Raw genomic sequence first — 23796 nt, 5'->3', positions numbered from 1 at the left:
AATGTTGGGTTATGATGGAGGTTTGACCGTTGACTTTTGGTCATTTTCCAACCAATCTTCCACAGCACAAATACAACATTGAAACAACATGATTTTGGACAACTTTTAATCAATGTTGGGTTATGATGGAGGTTTGACCGTTGACTTTTGGTCATTTTCCAACCAATATTCCAAAACACAAATACAACATTGAAACAACATGATTTTGGACAACTTTTAATCAATGTTGGGTTATGATGGAGGTTTGACCGTTGACTTTTGGTCATTTTCCAACAATCTTCCACAGCACAAATACAACATTGAAACAACATGATTTTGGACAACTTTTAATCAATGTTGGGTCATGATGGAGGTTTGACCGTTGACTTTTGGTCATTTTCCAACCAATCTTCCACAGCACAAATACAACATTGAAACACATGATTTTGGACAACTTTTAATCAATGTTGGGTTATGATGGAGGTTTGACCGTTGACTTTGGTCATTTTCCAACCAATATTCCAAAACACAAATACAACATTGAAACAACATGATTTTGGACAACTTTTAATCAATGTTGGGTTATGATGGAGGTTTGACCGTTGACTTTGGTCATTTTCCAACCCATATTCCAAAACACAAATACAACATTGAAACAACATGATTTTGGACAACTTTCAATCAATGTTGGGTTATGATGGAGGTTTGACCGTTGACTTTTAGTCATTTTCCAACCAATATTCCAAAACACAAATACAACATTGAAACAACATGATTTTGGACAACTTTCAATCAATGTTGGATTATGATGGAGGTTTGACCGTTGACTTTTAGTCATTTTCCAACCAATATTCCAAAACACAAATACAACATTGAAACAACATGATTTTGGACAACTTTTAATCAATGTTGGGTTATGATGGAGGTTTGACCGTTGACTTTTGGTCATTTTCCAACCAATATTCCAAAACACAAATACAACATTGAAACAACATGATTTTGGACAACTTTTAATCAATGTTGGGTTATGATGGAGGTTTGACCGTTGACTTTTGGTCATTTTCCAACCAATATTCCAAAACACAAATACAACATTGAAACAACATGATTTTGGACAACTTTTAATCAATGTTGGGTTATGATGGAGGTTTGACCGTTGACTTTTGGTCATTTTCCAACCAATCTTCTACAGCACAAATACAACATTGAAACAACATGATTTTGGACAACTTTTAATCAATGTTGGGTTATGATGGAGGTTTGACCGTTGACTTTTGGTCATTTTCCAACCAATATTCCAAAACACAAATACAACATTGAAACAACATGATTGAGGACAACTTTTAATCAATGTTGGGTTATGATGGAGGTTTGACCGTTGACTTTTGGTCATTTTCCAACCAATATTCCAAAACACAAATACAACATTGAAACAACATGATTTTGGACAACTTTTAATCAATGTTGGGTTATGATGGAGGTTTGACCGTTGACTTTTGGTCATTTTCCAACCAATATTCAAAAACACAAATACAACATTGAAACAACATGATTTTGGACAACTTTTAATCAATGTTGGGTTATGATGGAGGTTTGACCGTTGACTTTTGGTCATTTTCCAACCAATATTCCAAAACACAAATACAACATTGAAACAACATGATTTTGGACAACTTTTAATCAATGTTGGGTTATGATGGAGGTTTGACCGTTGACTTTTGGTCATTTTCCAACCAATATTCCAAAACACAAATACAACATTGAAACAACATGATTTTGGACAACTTTTAATCAATGTTGGGTTATGATGGAGGTTTGACCGTTGACTTTTGGTCATTTTCCAACCAATCTTCCAAAACACAAATACAACATTGAAACAACATGATTTTGGACAACTTTTAATCAATGTTGGGTTATGATGGAGGTTTGATCGTTGACTTTTGGTCATTTTCCAACCAATATTCCAAACACAAATACAACATTGAAACAACATGATTTTGGACAACTTTTAATCAATGTTGGGTTATGATGGAGGTTTGACCGTTGACTTTTGGTCATTTTCCAACCAATATTCCAAAACACAAATACAACATTGAAACAACATGATTTTGGACAACTTTTAATCAATGTTGGGTTATGATGGAGGTTTGACCGTTGACTTTTGGTCATTTTCCAACCCATATTCCAAAACACAAATACAACATTGAAACAACATGATTTTGGACAACTTTCAATCAATGTTGGGTTATGATGGAGGTTTGACCGTTGACTTTTAGTCATTTTCCAACCAATATTCCAAAACACAAATACAACATTGAAACAACATGATTTTGGACAACTTTTAATCAATGTTGGGTTATGATGGAGGGTTTGACCGTTGACTTTTGGTCATTTTCCAACCAATATTCCAAAACACAATACAACATTGAAACAACATGATTTTGGACAACTTTTAATCAATGTTGGGTTATGATGGAGGTTTGACCGTTGACTTTTGGTCATTTTCCAACCAATCTTCTACAGCACAAATACAACATTGAAACAACATGATTTTGGACAACTTTTAATCAATGTTGGGTTATAATGGAGGTTTGACCGTTGACTTTTGGTCATTTTCCAACCAATATTCCAAAACACAAATACAACATTGAAACAACATGATTTTGGACAACTTTTAATCAATGTTGGGTTATGATGGAGGTTTGACCGTTGACTTTTGGTCATTTTCCAACCAATATTCCAAAACACAAATACAACATTGAAACAACATGATTTTGGACAACTTTTAATCAATGTTGGGTTATGATGGAGGTTTGACCGTTGACTTTTGGTCATTTTCCAACCAATATTCCAAAACACAAATACAACATTGAAACAACATGATTTTGGACAACTTTTAATCAATGTTGGGTTATGATGGAGGTTTGACCGTTGACTTTTGGTCATTTTCTAACCAATATTCCAAAACACAAATACAACATTGAAACAACATGATTTTGGGACAACTTTTAATCAATGTTGGGTTATGATGGAGGTTTGACCCGTTGACTTTTGGTCATTTTCCAACCAATATTCCAAAACACAAATACAACATTGAAACAACATGATTTTGGACAACTTTTAATCAATGTTGGGTTATGATGGAGGTTTGACCGTTGACTTTTGGTCATTTTCCAACCAATCTTCCAAAACACAAATACAACATTGAAACAACATGATTTTGGACAACTTTTAATCAATGTTGGGTTATGATGGAGGTTTGACCGTTGACTTTTGGTCATTTTCCAACCAATATTCCAAAAACACAAATACAACATTGAAACAACATGAATTTTGGACAACTTTTAATCAATGTTGGGTTATGATGGAGGTTTGACCGTTGACTTTTGGTCATTTTCCAACCAATATTCCAAAACACAAATACAACATTGAAACAAAATGAATTTGGACAACTTTTAATCAATGTTGGGTTATGATGGAGGTTTGACCGTTGACTTTTGGTCATTTCCAACCCATATTCCAAAACACAAATACAACATTGAAACAACATGATTTTGGACCAACTTTTAATCAATGTTGGGTTATGATGGAGGTTGACCGTTGACTTTTGGTCATTTTCCAACCAATATTCCAAAACACAAATACAACATTGAAACAACATGATTTTGGACAACTTTTAATCAATGTTGGGTTATGATGGAGGTTTGACCGTTGACTTTTGGTCATTTTCCAACCCATATTCCAAAACACAAATACAACATTGAAACAACATGATTTTGGACAACTTTTAATCAATGTTGGGTTATGATGGAGGTTTGACCGTTGACTTTTGGTCATTTTCCAACCAATATTCCAAAACACAAATACACATTGAAACAACATGATTTTGGACAACTTTTAATCAATGTTGGGTTTATGATGGAGGTTTGACCGTTGACTTTTGGTCATTTTTCCAACCAATCCTCTTCAGCACAAATACAACATTGAAACAACATGATTTTTGGACAACTTTTAATCAATGTTGGGTTATGATGGAGGGTTTGACCGTTGACTTTTGGTCATTTTCCAACCAATATTCCAAAACACAAATACAACATTGAAACAACATGATTTTGGACAACTTTTAATCAATGTTGGGTTATGATGGAGGTTTGACCGTTGACTTTTGGTCATTTTCCAACCAATCTTCCACAGCACAAATACAACATTGAAACAACATGATTTTGGACAACTTTTAATCAATGTTGGGTTATGATGGAGGTTTGACCGTTGACTTTTGGACATTTTCCAACCAATATTCCAAAACACAAATACAACATTGAAACAAGATGATTTTGGACAACTTTTAATCAATGTTGGGTTATGATGGAGGTTTGACCGTTGACTTTTGGTCATTTTCCAACCAATATTCCAAAACACAAATACAACATTGAAACAACATGATTTTGGACAACTTTTAATCAATGTTGGGTTATGATGGAGGTTTGACCGTTGACTTTTGGTCATTTTCCAACCAATCCTCTTCAGCACAAATACAACATTGAAACAACATGATTTTGGACAACTTTTAATCAATGTTGGGTTATGATGGAGGTTTGACCGTTGACTTTTGGTCATTTTCCAACCAATATTCCAAAACACAAATACAACATTGAAACAACATGATTTTGGACAACTTTTAATCAATGTTGGGTTATGATGGAGGTTTGACCGTTGACTTTTGGTCATTTTCCAACCAATCTTCCACAGCACAAATACAACATTGAAACAACATGATTTTGGACAACTTTTAATCAATGTTGGGTTATGATGGAGGTTTGACCGTTGACTTTTGGTCATTTTCCAACCAATATTCCAAAACACAAATACAACATTGAGACAACATGATTTTGGACAACTTTTAATCAATGTTGGGTTATGATGGAGGTTTGACCGTTGACTTTTGGTCATTTTCCAACCAATCCTCTTCAGCACAAATACAACATTGAAACAACATGATTTTGGACAACTTTTAATCAATGTTGGGTTATGATGGAGGTTTGACCGTTGACTTTTGGTCATTTTCCAACCAATATTCCAAAACAGAAATACAACATTGAAACAACATGATTTTGGACAACTTTTAATCAATGTTGGGTTATGATGGAGGTTTGACCGTTGACTTTTGGTCATTTTCCAACCCATATTCCAAAACACAAATACAACATTGAAACAACATGATTTTGGACAACTTTTAATCAATGTTGGGTTATGATGGAGGTTTGACTGTTGACTTTTGGTCATTTTCCATCCAATATTCCAAAACACAAATACAACATTGAAACAACATGATTTTGGACAACTTTTAATCAATGTTGGGTTATGATGGAGGTTTGACCGTTGACTTTTGGTCATTTTCCAACCAATCTTCCACAGCACAAATACAACATTGAAACAACATGATTTTGGACAACTTTTAATCAATGTTGGGTTATGATGGAGGTTTGACCGTTGACTTTTGGTCATTTTCCAACCAATCTTCCACAGCACAAATACAACATTGAAACAACATGATTTTGGACAACTTTTAATCAATGTTGGGTTATGATGGAGGTTTGACCGTTGACTTTTGGTAATTTTCCAACCAATATTCCAAAACACAAATACAACATTGAAACAACATGATTTTGGACAACTTTTAATCAATGTTGGGTTATGATGGAGGTTTGACCGTTGACTTTTGGTAATTTTCCAACCAATATTCCAAAACACAAATACAACATTGAAACAACATGATTTTGGACAACTTTTAATCAATGTTGGGTTATGATGGAGGTTTGACCGTTGACTTTTGGTCATTTTCCAACCCATATTCCAAAACACAAATACAACATTGAAACAACATGATTTTGGACAACTTTTAATCAATGTTGGGTTATGATGGAGGTTTGACCGTTGACTTTTGGTCATTTTCCAACCAATATTCCAAAACACAAATACAACATTGAAACAACATGATTTTGGACAACTTTTAATCAATGTTGGGTTATGATGGAGGTTTGACCGTTGACTTTTGGTCATTTTCCAACCCATATTCCAAAACACAAATACAACATTGAAACAACATGATTTTGGACAACTTTTAATCAATGTTGGGTTATGATGGAGGTTTGACCGTTGACTTTTGGTCATTTTCCAACCAATATTCCAAAACACAAATACAACATTGAAACAACATGATTTTGGACAACTTTTAATCAATGTTGGGTTATGATGGAGGTTTGACCGTTGACTTTTGGTCATTTTCCAACCCATATTCCAAAACACAAATACAACATTGAAACAACATGATTTTGGACAACTTTTAATCAATGTTGGGTTATGATGGAGGTTTGACCGTTGACTTTTGGACATTTTCCAACCAATATTCCAAAACACAAATACAACATTGAAACAACATGATTTTGGACAACTTTTAATCAATGTTGGGTTATGATGGAGGTTTGACCGTTGACTTTTGGTCATTTTCCAACCAATATTCCAAAACACAAATACAACATTGAAACAACATGATTTTGGACAACTTTTAATCAATGTTGGGTTATGATGGAGGTTTGACCGTTGACTTTTGGTCATTTTCCAACCAATATTCCAAAACACAAATACAACATTGAAACAACATGATTTTGGACAACTTTTAATCAATGTTGGGTTATGATGGAGGTTTGACCGTTGACTTTTGGTCATTTTCCAACCAATCTTCCACAGCACAAATACAACATTGAAACAACATGATTTTGGACAACTTTTAATCAATGTTGGGTTATGATGGAGGTTTGACCGTTGACTTTTGGTCATTTTCCAACCAATATTCCAAAACACAAATACAACATTGAAACAACATGATTTTGGACAACTTTTAATCAATGTTGGGTTATGATGGAGGTTTGACCGTTGACTTTTGGTCATTTTCCAACCAATATTCCAAAACACAAATACAACATTGAAACAACATGATTTTGGACAACTTTTAATCAATGTTGGGTTATGATGGAGGTTTGACCGTTGACTTTTGGTCATTTTCCAACCAATCCTCTTCAGCACAAATACAACATTGAAACAACATGATTTTGGACAACTTTTAATCAATGTTGGGTTATGATGGAGGTTTGACCGTTGACTTTTGGTCATTTTCCAACCAATATTCCAAAACACAAATACAACATTGAAACAACATGATTTTGGACAACTTTTAATTAATGTTGGGTTATGATGGAGGTTTGACCATTGACTTTTGGTCATTTTCCAACCAATATTCCAAAACACAAATACAACATTGAAACAACATGATTTTGGACAACTTTTAATCAATGTTGGGTTATGATGGAGGTTTGACCGTTGACTTTTGGTCATTTTCCAACCAATCCTCTTCAGCACAAATACAACATTGAAACAACATGATTTTGGACAACTTTTAATCAATGTTGGGTTATGATGGAGGTTTGACCGTTGACTTTTGGTCATTTTCCAACCAATATTCCAAAACAGAAATACAACATTGAAACAACATGATTTTGGACAACTTTTAATCAATGTTGGGTTATGATGGAGGTTTGACCGTTGACTTTTGGTCATTTTCCAACCCATATTCCAAAACACAAATACAACATTGAAACAACATGATTTTGGACAACTTTTAATCAATGTTGGGTTATGATGGAGGTTTGACCGTTGACTTTTGGTCATTTTCCATCCAATATTCCAAAACACAAATACAACATTGAAACAACATGATTTTGGACAACTTTTAATCAATGTTGGGTTATGATGGAGGTTTGACTGTTGACTTTTGGTCATTTTCCATCCAATATTCCAAAACACAAATACAACATTGAAACAACATGATTTTGGACAACTTTTAATCAATGTTGGGTTATGATGGAGGTTTGACCGTTGACTTTTGGTCATTTTCCAACCAATCTTCCACAGCACAAATACAACATTGAAACAACATGATTTTGGACAACTTTTAATCAATGTTGGGTTATGATGGAGGTTTGACCGTTGACTTTTGGTCATTTTCCAACCAATCTTCCACAGCACAAATACAACATTGAAACAACATGATTTTGGACAACTTTTAATCAATGTTGGGTTATGATGGAGGTTTGACCGTTGACTTTTGGTCATTTTCCAACCAATATTCCAAAACACAAATACAACATTGAAACAACATGATTTTGGACAACTTTTAATCAATGTTGGGTTATGATGGAGGTTTGACCGTTGACTTTTGGTCATTTTCCAACCAATCTTCCAAAACACAAATACAACATTGAAACAACATGATTTTGGACAACTTTTAATCAATGTTGGGTTATGATGGAGGTTTGACCGTTGACTTTTGGTCATTTTCCAACCAATATTCCAAAACACAAATACAACATTGAAACAACATGATTTTGGACAACTTTTAATCAATGTTGGGTTATGATGGAGGTTTGACCGTTGACTTTTGGTCATTTTCCAACCAATATTCCAAAACACAAATACAACATTGAAACAACATGATTTTGGACAACTTTTAATCAATGTTGGGTTATGATGGAGGTTTGACCGTTGACTTTTGGTCATTTTCCAACCAATATTCCAAAACACAAATACAACATTGAAACAACATGATTTTGGACAACTTTTAATCAATGTTGGGTTATGATGGAGGTTTGACCGTTGACTTTTGGTCATTTTCCAACCAATATTCCAAAAGCACAAATACAACATTGAAACAACATGATTTTGGACAACTTTTAATCAATGTTGGGTTATGATGGAGGTTTGACCGTTGACTTTTGGGCATTTTCCAACCAATATTCCAAAACACAAATACAACATTGAAACAACATGATTTTGGACAACTTTTAATCAATGTTGGGTTATGATGGAGGTTTGACCGTTGACTTTTGGTCATTTTCCAACCAATATTCCAAAACACAAATACAACATTGAAACAACATGATTTTGGACAACTTTTAATCAATGTTGGGTTATGATGGAGGTTTGACCGTTGACTTTTGGTCATTTTCCAACCAATATTCCAAAACACAAATACAACATTGAAACAACATGATTTTGGACAACTTTTAATCAATGTTGGGTTATGATGGAGGTTTGACCGTTGACTTTTGGTCATTTTCCAACCAATATTCCAAAACACAAATACAACATTGAAACAACATGATTTTGGACAACTTTTAATCAATGTTGGGTTATGATGGAGGTTTGACCGTTGACTTTTGGTCATTTTCCAACCAATATTCCAAAACACAAATACAACATTGAAACAACATGATTTTGGACAACTTTTAATCAATGTTGGGTTATGATGGAGGTTTGACCGTTGACTTTTGGTCATTTTCCAACCAATATTCCAAAACACAAATACAACATTGAAACAACATGATTTTGGACAACTTTTAATCAATGTTGGGTTATGATGGAGGTTTGACCGTTGACTTTTGGTCATTTTCCAACCAATATTCCAAAAGCACAAATACAACATTGAAACAACATGATTTTGGACAACTTTTAATCAATGTTGGGTTATGATGGAGGTTTGACCGTTGACTTTTGGTCATTTTCCAACCAATATTCCAAAACACAAATACAACATTGAAACAACATGATTTTGGACAACTTTTAATCAATGTTGGGTTATGATGGAGGTTTGACCGTTGACTTTTGGTCATTTTCCAACCAATCTTCCACAGCACAAATACAACATTGAAACAACATGATTTTGGACAACTTTTAATCAATGTTGGGTTATGATGGAGGTTTGACCGTTGACTTTTGGTCATTTTCCAACCAATATTCCAGAACACAAATACAACATTGAAACAACATGATTTTGGACAACTTTTAATCAATGTTGGGTTATGATGGAGGTTTGACCGTTGACTTTTGGTCATTTTCCAACCAATTTTCCAAAACACAAATACAACATTGAAACAACATGATTTTGGACAACTTTTAATCAATGTTGGGTTATGATGGAGGTTTGACCGTTGACTTTTGGTCATTTTCCAACCAATATTCCAAAACACAAATACAACATTGAAACAACATGATTTTGGACAACTTTTAATCAATGTTGGGTTATGATGGAGGTTTGACCGTTGACTTTTGGTCATTTTCCAACCAATCTTCCACAGCACAAATACAACATTGAAACAACATGATTTTGGACAACTTTTAATCAATGTTGGGTTATGATGGAGGTTTGACCGTTGACTTTTGTTCATTTTCCAACCAATATTCCAAAACACAAATACAACATTGAAACAACATGATTTTGGACAACTTTTAATCAATGTTGGGTTATGATGGAGGTTTGACCGTTGACTTTTGGTCATTTTCCAACCAATCTTCCACAGCACAAATACAACATTGAAACAACATGATTTTGGACAACTTTTAATCAATGTTGGGTTATGATGGAGGTTTGACCGTTGACTTTTGGTCAGTTTCCAACCAATATTCTAAAACACAAATACAACATTGAAACAACATGATTTTGGACAACTTTTAATCAATGTTGGGTTATGATGGAGGTTTGACCGTTGACTTTTGGTCATTTTCCAACCAATATTCCAAAACACAAATACAACATTGAAACAACATGATTTTGGACAACTTTTAATCAATGTTGGGTTATGATGGAGGTTTGACCGTTGACTTTTGGTCATTTTCCAACCAAGGTTAGTCATCAACGTTGTCTCAATTGGCAAATAGTATTTTGCAAGGAAATGAGTATCATCAAGGTCTTGATGTGCCTGCTGGGTTAAAGTGAAGTTGTGTTCAAGTTGGCTGCAGAAGTGGGGGTTGAAAGATGCTCTCAGAGACAAAACAACATCATGTCGCTTGAGCTTTCTTTCCCTCCATTATTATTATTATTATTATTGAACAGACCTCGCCCCAGAAAATGTCAACACAGGTGTTATTAACAATTGATGACAGTGGCACTCGCTGCAATCATTTTGGATTCGTCAAAGGCTTCCGTGGCGTCCTGCTGGCGGTCCTGAGGGAAGACCTCCTCTGTGGCCGTAAGTAAAAGCACAATAAAGTTACATTGCAGGTGTCAAGAGGACGGGGCTGGAAACTTAAAAGAACTTTCCTCCTCTTGGCAGAGGGGTGAAGCAGGGGTTATTGTGCTCTGGAAAATGTACGGGTTGTAAAAACAGGACCCGAGCAGAAAAAAGAAGGAGGAACATTTAGGGGTGAGGGGAACCGGAGCTGTGGCCTGTGGATGAACCCATGGGGGACTTTGCTTGGCGGGGTCATTCCAAGTTCAGGTCTTTCCCTCGCTGACTCTGGAGGATCTGTCCGTGGCTGCAGGGGCCTGCTCTTGACGGCCTGCAGACCCCCGGGGGCCCGGCAACACCCCCCCCCCCTCCCAGCAGGAGGTCTGCGGGGTCGTAGGTAAGAGCGGGTCAACCTGAGGGTGAAGACATCCAGTAAATCTTTTCCTGCCAGCAACTATGAAAGTTATCTTTCCCACATCCCATCTTTGGAAGGACTCATGTTGCTCTTCTCTCCACTTTGCTGCGTCACGCATGTCAGGCTGCAGTCTGAGCTGATGACTTTGCTTTACAACTTCACCTTGAGTTCACCTTGACTTACCTCACAATGCAGGAGTCCAGCAGGGTTTCCTCACAGAAAAACAGCTAAATGACCCATCTATCAGTTTGATGGAAGAGAGCAGTCAGGCTCAGTGAAGGTCTCACGTCCGTGGAAGTCTTGGCCACTTCAGACTTTAAGTCACTTCAAACTTTAAGTCACTTCAAACTTTAAGTCACTTCAAACTTTAAGTCACTTCAAACTTTAAGTCACTTCAGACTTTAAGTCACTTCAAACTTTAAGTCACTTCAAACTTTAAGTCACTTCAGACTTTAAGTCACTTCAAACTTTAAGTCACTTCAAACTTAAAGTCACTTCAAACTTTAAGTCACTTCAAACTTTAAGTCACTTCAAACTTTAAGTCACTTCAAACTTTAAGTCACTTCAAGCTTTAAGTCACTTCAAACTTTAAGTCACTTCAAACTTTAAGTCACTTCAAACTTTAAGTCACTTCAAACTTTTAGTCACTTCAAACTTTAAGTCACTTCAAACTTTAAGTCACTTCAAACTCTAAGTCACTTCAAACTTTAAGTCACTTCAAACTGTAAGTCACTTCAGACTTTAAGTCACTTCAAACTTTAAGTCACTTCAAACTTTAAGTCACGTCAAACTGTAAGTCACTTCAGACTTTAAGTCACTTCAAACTTTAAGTCACTTCAAACTTTAAGTCACGTCAAACTTTAAGTCACTTCAGACTTTAAGTCACTTCAGACTTTAAGTCACTTCAAACTTTAAGTCACTTCAAACTTTAAGTCACTTCAGACTTTAAGTCACTTCAAACTTTAAGTCACTTCAGACTTTAAGTCACTTCAAACTTTAAGTCACTTCAAACTTTAAGTCACTTCAAACTTTAAGTCACTTCAAACTTTAAGTCACTTCAGACTTTAAGTCACGTCAAACTTGAAGTCACTTCAAACTTTAAGTCACTTCAAACTTTAAGTCACTTCAAACTTTAAGTCACTTCAAACTTTAAGTCACTTCAAACTTTAAGTCACTTCAAACTTTAAGTCACTTCAAACTTTAAGTCACTTCAAACTTTAAGTCACTTCAAACTTAAAGTCACTTCAAACTTTAAGTCACTTCAAACTTTAAGTCACTTCAAACTTTAAGTCACTTCAAACTTTAAGTCACTTCAAACTTTAAGTCACTTCAAACTTTAAGTCACTTCAAATTTTAAGTCACTTCAAACTTTAAGTCACTTCAAACTTTAAGTCACTTCAAACTTTAAGTCACTTCAGACTTTAAGCCACTTCAAACTTTAAGTCACTTCAAACTTTAAGTCACTTCAAACTTTAAGTCACTTCAAACTTTAAGTCACTTCAGACTTTAAGTCACTTCAAACTTTAAGTCACTTCAAACTTTAAGTCACTTCAGACTTTAAGTCACTTCAAACTTTAAGTCACTTCAAATTTTAAGTCACTTCAAACTTTAAGTCACTTCAAATTTTAAGTTGCTTCAAACTTTAAGTCACTTCAAACTTAAAGTCACTTCAAACTTTAAGTCACTTCAAACTTTAAGTCACTTCAAACTTTAAGTCACTTCAAACTTTAAGTCACTTCAGACTTTAAGTCACTTCAAACTTTAAGTCACTTCAAACTTTAAGTCACTTCAAACTTTAAGTCATTTCAAACTTTAAGTCACTTCAAACTTTAAGTCATTTCAAACTTTAAGTCACTTCAAACTTTAAGTCACTTCAGACTTTAAGTCACTTCAGACTTTAAGTCACTTCAAACTTTAAGTCACTTCAGACTTTAAGTCACTTCAAACTTAAAGTCACTTCAAACTTTAAGTCACTTCAAACTTTAAGTCACTTCAACTCAAACTTTAAGTCACTTCAAATTTTAAGTCACTTCAAACTTTAAGTCACTTCAAACTTAAAGTCACTTCAAACTTTAAGTCACTTCAGACTTTAAGTCACTTCAAACTTTAAGTCACTTCAAACTTTAAGTCACTTCAAACTTTAAGTCACTTCAAATGTTAAGTCACTTCAAACTTTAAGTCACTTCAAACTTTAAGTCACTTCATACTTTAAGTCACTTCAGACTTTAAGTCACTTCAAACTTGAAGTCACTTCAAACTTTAAGTCACTTCAAATGTTAAGTCACTTCAAACTTTAAGTCACTTCAAACTTTAAGTCACTTCAAACTTTAAGTCACTTCAAACTTTAAGTCACTTCAAACTTTAAGTCACTTCAAACTTTTTTGGCCACAAAACTGAAAAAGTGTCTCCAGGACAATCAGAAGTGTGAGCACTAGAACTGAGTGTAGAACGGAAAAATGGGGCCGATTATTTTTATTTTGTACTTCAAACTTTAAGTCACTTCAGACTTTAAGTCACTTCAGACTTTAAGTCACTTCAAACTTTAAGTCACTTCAGACTTTAAGTCACTTCAAACTTAAAGTCACTTCAAACTTTAAGTCACTTCAAACTTTAAGTCACTTCAACTCAAACTTTAAGTCACTTCAAATTTTAAGTCACTTCAAACTTTAAGTCACTTCAAACTTAAAGTCACTTCAAACTTTAAGTCACTTCAGACTTTAAGTCACTTCAAACTTTAAGTCACTTCAAACTTTAAGTCACTTCAAACTTTAAGTCACTTCAAATGTTAAGTCACTTCAAACTTTAAGTCACTTCAAACTTTAAGTCACTTCATACTTTAAGTCACTTCAGACTTTAAGTCACTTCAAACTTGAAGTCACTTCAAACTTTAAGTCACTTCAAACTTTAAGTCACTTCAAACTTTAAGTCACTTCAAACTTTAAGTCACTTCAAACTTTTTTGGCCACAAAACTGAAAAAGTGTCTCCAGGACAATCAGAAGTGTGAGCACTAGAACTGAGTGTAGAACGGAAAAATGGGGCCGATTATTTTTATTTTGTACTTGTCTTGATCCTTTTGCACGACTTTTACACTTTTCTTTAAAATCCTAACCAGGGAGGAAGGAGGAGGGTTGCAAATAAGCCTGTGGCTAAAAGTCGTCTGTACTTTGACATAAGTAGCAATTATTCATTCTACTGTTCCTGGCAAACAAATACATCAAGAAAAAATACACAAAAACAATCAAGTATTTTATTGCACACAATTTAAAAAGTCCAAAAATGTGTATCTTTTTTTTAAATTTTTTTTTACGTTTTGCCCCGAGGAGTTTCTGTCGCTCCCACCCTCCTTCCTTCCTTCCTTCCTTCTTTCCTTCCTTCCTTCCTTCCTTCCTCAGCAGAAATTCAACAGCTAGCAAAACATGACGAATGCTAACGCTAGCGAGAGTGAGATGTTTGTTCCAGAGAAAGTGTTGTCAGTGTTTCAGCAACACGGTTGTTTTACATCAGGAAAATTGTTTTATATTTGCAAAGTGTTTTTTTAAATAAATAAAAACCTTTTTTGACTTATTTAGCATTTTTTGGACTGCAGAACATTCTTTTTTGTTCTTTGCCAATTGTTGCACACGAGTAAACACGTTATTTTTGTGTTTGTGGCCTTTTGGTCCTCATTTCACGGCGTACAAAGCACCTCGGATAAGTGGAAGAAGATGGATGGATGGATGGATGGATGGATGGATGGATGGATGGATGGATGGATGGATGGATGGATGATGGATGGATGGATGGATGTATGGATGGATGGATGGATGGATGGATGGATGTGTGGATGTATGGATGTATGTATGGATGGATGAATGGATGGATGGATGGATGGATGGATGGATGATGGATGGATGGATGGATGGATGGATGGATGTATGGATGTATGGATGGATGGATGGATGGATGGATGGATGGATGGATGATGTATGGATGGATGGATGGATGGATGGATGGATGGATAGATGGATGGATGGATGGATGGATGGATGATGGATGGATGGATGGATGGATGGATGGATGGATGATGGATGGATGGATGGATGGATGGATGGATGGATGTATGGATGGATGGATGGATATATGGATGGATGGATGGATGGATGGATGGATGGATGATGGATGGATGGATGGATGGATGGATGGATGGATGGATGGATGGATGGATGGATGGATGGATGATTGATGGATGGATGGATGGATGTATGGATGGATGGATGGATGGATGGATGGATGGATGATGGACGGATGGACGGATGGACGGATGTATGGATGTATGGATGGATGGATGGATGGATGGATGGATGGATGGATGATGGATGGATGGATGGATGGATGGATGGATGGATGGATGGATGGATGATGGATGGATGGATGGATGGATGATGTATGGATGGATGGATGAATGGATGGATGATGGATGGATGGATGGATGGATGGATGGATGGATGGATGGATGGATGGATAGATGGATGGATGGATGGATGGATGGATGGATGGATGATGGATGTATGGATGGATGGATGGATGGATGCATGGATGGATGGATGGATGGATGGATGGATGATGTATGGATGGATGGATGGATGGATGGATGGATGGATGGATGATGTATGGATGGATGGATGGATGGATGGATGATGTATGGATGGATGGATGGATGGATGGATGGATGGATGGATGATGTATGGATGGATGGATGGATGGATGGATGATGGATGGATGGATGGATGGATGTATAGATGGATGGATGGATGATGGATGGATGGATGGATGGATGGATGGATAGATGGATGGATGGATGGATGGATGGATGGATGATGGATGGATGGATGGATGGATGGATGGATGGATGGATGGATGGATGATGGATGGATGGATGGACAAAGCAGCGATGTGAAAAGTGCAACAACCAAGAGAAGGAAATGATTGATCTTTCTGGTGTTTGCCATTAGAAGTGATATCCTACATCTTTCCACCTCTTTCACAACATTTCAACATCAGAGACGTAACTTCAAGGGTCGTATTATGCGAAGCCCACTTTTTGGGTTCTTGGCACCTGCTTTTGTGTATTTGAGACCCCTTCAGTGCTGGCAATTACCGTTTAAACAAAGGAGGTGTTGCAGAGATATTTCTCAAACAATTTTGCTTTGTTGCAAACGACGTTTGACATTTGCCGATATTTGTTGTGTCGGTGAACTCGTGAGGATATTGCTGACACAACACTGAAACTACAATACTCTACATAAGCAGCTTTTCTACTCAAACAAATTCATGGGAAATATGGCTTTTCTTTCAAAATAACATGATAAAAACATACAAGCTTCCTGACACATCTCCAACTGCCAATGAAGCTCAGCACTACTGACTTACAGGACGAACACTATTGCACCACAACATCGAGGACAATTCGCCATGACATTTGTATCAGTGACAGAGCAGGAAGGGGCTAGGAATATGAAGCTTTACTTCATTCATTCATTGACATGCGCTTCTTGCTGGTTTCTAATCTGCGTACAGAAAGAGCTGGAAACCCAGTTGATGTTCAAACATTAGAGGTGTGTCTTTTTAATCCTCGCTAGCTTTCTACTCCCATCTCTCCTCCTCTGGGTCCTAGCTTTCTACTCCCATCTCTCCTCCTCTGGGTCCTAGCTTTCTACTTCCATCTCTCCTCCTCTGGGTCCTAGCTTTCTACTCCCATCTCTCCTCCTCTGGGTCCTAGCTTTCTACTCCCATCTCTCCTCCTCTGGATCCTACATCTATTGTTGGCTGCAAAACTCTTCTGCTGTTCCCATTTTTTATTTGAAATAAGTAGCCTAGAATTCTTGTTACCTTAAGTCTCAGGCCATGTCTACACAAAGTCTTGGGCTATGTTTACACTAATTCTTAGGCCATGTCTACACTAAGTCTTAGGCTATGTCTACACTAAGTCTTAGGCCATGTCTACACAAAGTCTTGGGCCATGTTTACACTAAATCTTACGCCATGTCTACACTAAGTCTTGGGCTATGTCTGTACTAGGTCTTGGGCTATGTCTACACTAAGCCTTGGGCTATGTCTGTACTAAGTCTTGGGCTATGTCTACACTAAGTCTTAGGCCATGTCTACACAAAGTCTTGGGCCATGTTTACACTAAATCTTACGCCATGTCTACACTAAGCCTTGGGCTATGTCTGTACTAAGTCTTGGGCTATGTCTACACTAAGTCTTAGGCCATGTCTACACTAAGTCTTGGGCTATGTTTACACTAAGTCTTAGGCCATGTCTACACTAAGTCTTGGGCTATGTCTGTACTAGGTCTTGGGCTATGTCTACACTAAGCCTTGGGCTATGTCTGTACTAAGTCTTGGGCTATGTCTACACTAAGTCTTAGGCCATGTCTACACAAAGTCTTGGGCCATGTTTACACTAAATCTTACGCCATGTCTACACTAAGCCTTGGGCTATGTCTACACTAAGTCTTAGGCCATGTCTACACTAAGTCTTGGGCTATGTCTGTACTAAGTCTTGGGCTATGTCTACACTAAGTCTTAGGCCATGTCTACACTAAGTCTTGGGCAATGTCTGTACTAAGTCTTGGGCTATGTCTACACTAAGTCTTAGGCCATGTCTACACAAAGTCTTGGGCCATGTTTACACTAAATCTTACGCCATGTCCACACTAAGCCTTGGGCTATGTCTGTACTAAGTCTTGGGCTATGTCTACACTAAGTCTTAAGCCATGTCTACACTAAGTCTTGGGCTATGTTTACACTAAGTCTTAGGCCATGTCTACACTAAGTCTCGGGCTATGTTTACACTAAGTCTTAGGCCATGTCTACACAAAGTCTTGGGCCATGTTTACACTAAGTCTTACGCCATGTCTACACTAAGTCTTGGGCTATGTCTACACTAAGTCTTAGGCCATGTCTACACTAAGTCTTAGGCCATGTCTACACTAAGACTTGGGCTATGTCTGTACTAAGTCTTGGGCTATGTCTACACTAAGTCTTAGGCAATGTCTACACTAAGTCTTGGGCTATGTCTACACTAAGTCTTAGGCCATGGCTACACTAAGTCTTGGGCTATGTTTACACTAAGTCTTAGGCCATGTCTACACTAAGTCTTGGGCTATGTTTACACTAAGTCTTAGGCCATGTCTACACTAAGTCTTGGGCTATGTTTACACTAAGTCTTAGGCCATGTCTACACTAAGACTTGGGCTATGTCTGTACTAAGTCTTGGGCTATGTCTACACTAAGTCTTAGGCCATGTCTACACTAAGTCTTGGGCTATGTTTACACTAAGTCTTAGGCCATGTCTACACTAAGTCTTGGGCTATGTCTGTACTAAGTCTTGGGCTATGTCTACACTAAGTCTTAGGCCATGTCTACACTAAGTCTTGGGCTATGTCTACACTAAGTCTTAGGCCATGTCTACACTAAGTCTTGGGCTATGTTTACACTAAGTCTTAGGCCATGTCTACACTAAGTCTTGGCCTATGTCTGTACTAAGTCTTGGGCTATGTCTACACTAAGTCTTAGGCCATGTCTACACTAAGTCTTGGGCTATGTCTACACTAAGTCTTAGGCCATGTCTACACTAAGTCTTGGGCTATGTTTACACTAAGTCTTAGGCCATGTCTGCACTAAGTCTTGGGCTATGTTTACACTAAGTCTTAGGCCATGTCTACACTAAGTCTTGGGCTATGTTTACACTAAGTCTTAGGCCATGTCTACACTAAGACTTTGGCTATGTCTGTACTAAGTCTTGGGCTATGTCTACACTAAGTCTTAGGCTATGTCTACACTAAGTCTTAGGCTATGTGAGTGAATTGTGAATTATATTTATATAGCGCTTTTCTCTAGTGACTCAAAGCGCTTTACATAGTGAAACCCAATATCTAAGTTACATTTAAACCAGTGTGGGTGGCACTGGGAGCAGGTGGGTCCAAGTGTCTTGCCCAAGGACACAACAGCAGTGACTAGGATGGCGGAAGCGGGGATCGAACCTGCAACCCTCAAGTTGCTGGGACGGCCGCTCTACCAACCTACATTAAGTCTTGGGCTATGTCTATACTAAGTCTTGGGCTATGTCTACACTAAGTCTTAGGCTATGTCTACACTAAGTCTTAGGCTATGTCTACACTAAGTCTTAAGCCAATGTCTACACTAAGTCTTAGGCTATGTCTACACTAAGTCTTAAGCCAATGTCTACATTAAGTCTTAGGCTATGTTTACACTAAGTCTTAGGCTATGTCTACACTAAGTCTTGGGCTATGTCTACACTAAGTCTTAAGCCAATGTCTACACTAAGTCTTAGGCTATGTCTACACTAAGTCTTGGGCTATGTCTACACTAAGTCTTAGGCCATGTCTACACTAAGTCTTAAGCCAATGTCTACACTAAGTCTTAGGGTATGTCTACACTAAGTCTTGGGCTATGTCTACACTAAGTCTTAAGCCAATGTCTACACTAAGTCTTAGGCTATGTCTACACTAAGTCTTGGGCTATGTCTACACTAAGTCTTAAGCCAATGTCTACACTAAGTCTTGGGCTATGTTTACACTAAGTCTTAGGCCATGTCTACACTAAGTCTTGGGCTATGTCTGTACTAAGTCTTGGGCTATGTCTACACTAAGTCTTAGGCCATGTCTACACTAAGTCTTGGGCTATGTCTACACTAAGTCTTAGGCCATGTCTACACTAAGTCTTGGGCTATGTTTACACTAAGTCTTAGGCCATGTCTACACTAAGTCTTGGGATATGTTTACACTAAGTCTTAGGCCATGTCTACACTAAGTCTTGGGCTATGTTTACACTAAGTCTTAGGCTATGTCTACACTAAGTCTTAGGCCATGTCTACACTAAGTCTTGGGCTATGTTTACACTAAGTCTGAGGCCATGTCTACACTAAGTCTTGGGCTATGTCTGTACTAAGTCTTGGGCTATGTCTACACTAAGTCTTAGGCCATGTCTACACTAAGTCTTGGGCTATGTCTACACTAAGTCTTAGGCCATGTCTACACTAAGTCTTGGGCTATGTTTACACTAAGTCTTAGGCCATGTCTACACTAAGTCTTGGGATATGTTTACACTAAGTCTTAGGCCATGTCTACACTAAGTCTTGGGCTATGTTTACACTAAGTCTTAGGCCATGTCTACACTAAGACTTGGGCTATGTCTGTACTAAGTCTTGGGCTATGTCTACACTAAGTCTTAGGCCATGTCTACACTAAGTCTTAGGTTATGTCTACACTAAGTCTTAGGCTATGTCTACACTAAGTCTTAAGCCAATGTGTACACTAAGTCTTGGGCTATGTCTACACTAAGTCTTAGGCCATGTCTACACTAAGTCTTAAGCCAATGTCTACACTAAGTCAAAGTCTTGTACTTAACTTTACTCGTGTCTTGCACTTGACTTGTAGAAGTGAAATACACACAATGTGTATAAGCTGTGTGATTCAAACAGCATACTGAAATCCATCCATCCATTTTCTACCACTTATTCCCTCTTGGGGTTGCGGGGGGCGCTGGCACCTTTCTCAGCTACAATCGGGCAGAAGGCGCCGTACACTATGGACAAGTCGCCACCTCATCGTAGGACACACTGAAATGTAATACACAATATGTAAGTATTAGCCTTACAAAAATATACAATAATATCATCAAAGAAATACTTCTGAGTGTTGAAATGATTTAAAAGTTGTAAATATATGACTGACAGTCCTCAAAACATCCATTAAAACCGTGCACAAAAATAGTTTTCCATAAACATCTTAATATCAAATTGAAGCACTTTCCACCGTCATTTTGATAGTAGGCTAATATAGACACTTACTCCATGTGTTGTCTTCATTATAACACTTTTCATTTTTTGCGGCTCCAGACGGATTAGTTTTTTGTATTTTTGATCCATTAAGAACATTTTAGGTTGCCGACCTCTGCACTTGATGAAGAGTAAGAGGTTCCACTGATACCTTCCCAGTACTCTGACGGTCATGTTGTGTTGTGTTGTGTGGTGTGGTGTGGTGTGGTGTGGTGTGGTGTGGTGTGGTGTGGTGTGGTGTGGTGTGGTGTGGTGTGGTGTTGTGTTGTGTTGTGTTGTGTTGTGTTGTGTTGTGCTGTGCTGTGTTGTGTGGTGTGGTGTGGTGTGGTGTGGTGTGGTGTGGTGTTGTGTGGTGTGGTGTGGTGTGGTGTTGTGTTGTGTTGTGCTGTGTTGTGTGGTGTGGTGTGGTGTGGTGTGGTGTGGTGTGGTGTGGTGTTGTGTTGTGTTGTGTTGTGTTGTGTTGTGCTGTGTTGTGTTGTGTGGTGTGGTGTGGTGTGGTGTGGTGTGGTGTGGTGTTGTGTTGTGTTGTGTTGTGTTGTGCTGTGTTGTGTTGTGTGGTGTGGTGTGGTGTGGTGTGGTGTGGTGTGGTGTTGTGTGGTGTGGTGTTGTGTTGTGTTGTGTTGTGTTGTGCTATGCTGTGTTGTGTTGTGTTGTGTTGTGTTGTGTGGTGTTGTGTTGTGTTGTGTTGTGTTGTGCTGTGTTGTGTTGTGTTGTGTTGTGTTGTGTTGTGCTGTGTTGTGCTGTGTGGTGTTGTGTTGTGTTGTGTGGTGTTGCGTTGCGTTGCGTTGCGTTGCGTTGTGTTGTGTTGTGCTGTGTTGTGTTGTGTTGTGTTGTGTGGTGTTGTGTTGTGTTGTGTTGTGTTGTGCTGTGCTGTGTTGTGTTGTGTTGTGTTGTGTTGTGTGGTGTTGTGTTGTGTTGTGTTGTGTTGTGTTGTGCTGTGTTGTGTTGTGTTGTGTTGTGTGGTGTTGTGTTGTGTTGTGTTGTGCTGTGTTGTGTTGTGTTGTGTTGTGTTGTGTTGTGCTGTGTGGTGTGGTGTGGTGTGGTGTGGTGTGGTGTGGTGTGGTGTGGTGTTGTGTTGTGTTGTGTTGTGTTGTGCTGTGCTGTGCGGTGCGGTGCGGTGCGGTGTTGTGTTGTGTTGTGTTGTGCTGTGCTGTGCTGTGTTGTGTTGTGTGGTGTGGTGTGGTGTTGTGTGGTGTTGTGTTGTGTTGTGTTGTGTTGTGCTGTGCTGTGTTGTGTTGTGTGGTGTGGTGTGGTGTTGTGTTGTGTTGTGTTGTGCTGTGTTGTGTTGTGTTGTGTGGTGTTGTGTTGTGTTGTGTTGTGTTGTGTTGTGTTGTGCTGTGTGGTGTGGTGTGGTGTGGTGTGGTGTGGTGTTGTGTTGTGTTGTGTTGTGCTGTGTTGTGTTGTGTTGTGTTGTGTTGTGTTGTGCTGTGCACTTCTCAGCTGCACCAGCTCTCATATCTTTTCTCTGTGTTCTTTAGTATCGGGGGTGTTCTCTTTTTGTGCACTCCCTTGCTGCACTAGCTTTTCATTTCCAGTGGTCAAATGCATTGCACTTTGAGGGTCGCGATTCATGTTTTGCTATTTGTAAACCTAAGAAAAGTTGGTGCAGGTGGTTGTGCTAATGGTGCAGAAAGGTAAACAGAAGTGTACCAGAGTAAAAGCCTGTGACCCCCACCTCGAGAAAGACAAATGAGACCATCTATCACTGGACACTCACAGAGCAAACACCAAGACAGGGGTGGCCAACTAATCAGGCAGTTTGCACAGGCCGCCCAGCATGGGGGCTTTGAGTGGATAAGTGGTCCCTCCCAGGATGTCAAGAGTAAGCCTGAGTGAGGGGTTAGCAGGGAGTTAATGACACGACTGGAGGGCTGATCATGTCAGACACACGGCTGGGAGATGTTTATAGTCCCAAGGCTTTCTGCGCTTAGGAAGTGTGACTTTATTAGCCACACGCCAGGTGTCGGCGGGGACGTCAGTCTGGAGTCACGTGGCTCTGTTTCAAATTGAATTACGAAGACTCGTCAAGATCACTTGGACTCGTCCTGGCGATGCAGCTTCCATCTCGCAGGCTGGAATAATCAACTGGAATACACGTCAAAGCACTGCGGCCGAAGCTGGGGTCTCCTGGCTCCATGGCTGATAGTGGAACTACAATGAAAGGCGGGGCAAGGCATGATCCCACCAACACCCTGGCTCCATGGCTGATAGTGGAACTACAATGAAAGGCGAGGCAAGGCATGATCCCACCAACACCCTGGGTCCATGGCTGATAGTGGAACTACAATGAAAGGCGGGGCAAGGCATGATCCCACCAACACCCTGGCTCCATGGCTGATAGTGGAACTACAATGAAAGGCGGGGCAAGGCATGATCCCACCAACACCCTGGGTCCATGGCTGATAGTGGAACTACAATGAAAGGCGAGGCAAGGCATGATCCCACCAACACCCTGGGTCCATGGCTGATAGTGGAACTACAATGAAAGGCGGGGCAAG

At 38.4% G+C, this 23796-nt stretch overlaps 1 protein-coding gene across 1 annotated transcript in view; it reads right to left on the bottom strand.

Moving 5' to 3' along the window:
• LOC133548264 (ephrin type-B receptor 2-like) overlaps window positions 1-23435 on the bottom strand; it is a 47975-nt gene extending 24540 nt beyond the window's left edge. The window contains exon 1 of the mRNA XM_061893581.1: window positions 23314-23435. Within this exon, the coding sequence (XP_061749565.1) occupies window positions 23314-23435 (122 nt within the window). The remainder of the gene's footprint in view (window positions 1-23313) is intronic.
• Between the last annotated feature and the right edge of the window lie 361 nt (window positions 23436-23796).

The sequence above is a fragment of the Nerophis ophidion genome, linkage group LG02 (genome assembly GCF_033978795.1).
Source record: "Nerophis ophidion isolate RoL-2023_Sa linkage group LG02, RoL_Noph_v1.0, whole genome shotgun sequence".
NCBI lineage: Eukaryota > Metazoa > Chordata > Actinopteri > Syngnathiformes > Syngnathidae > Nerophis > Nerophis ophidion.
Note: the sequence above shows the minus strand (reverse complement) of the source record. Positions and strands in the feature narration are given on the sequence as shown.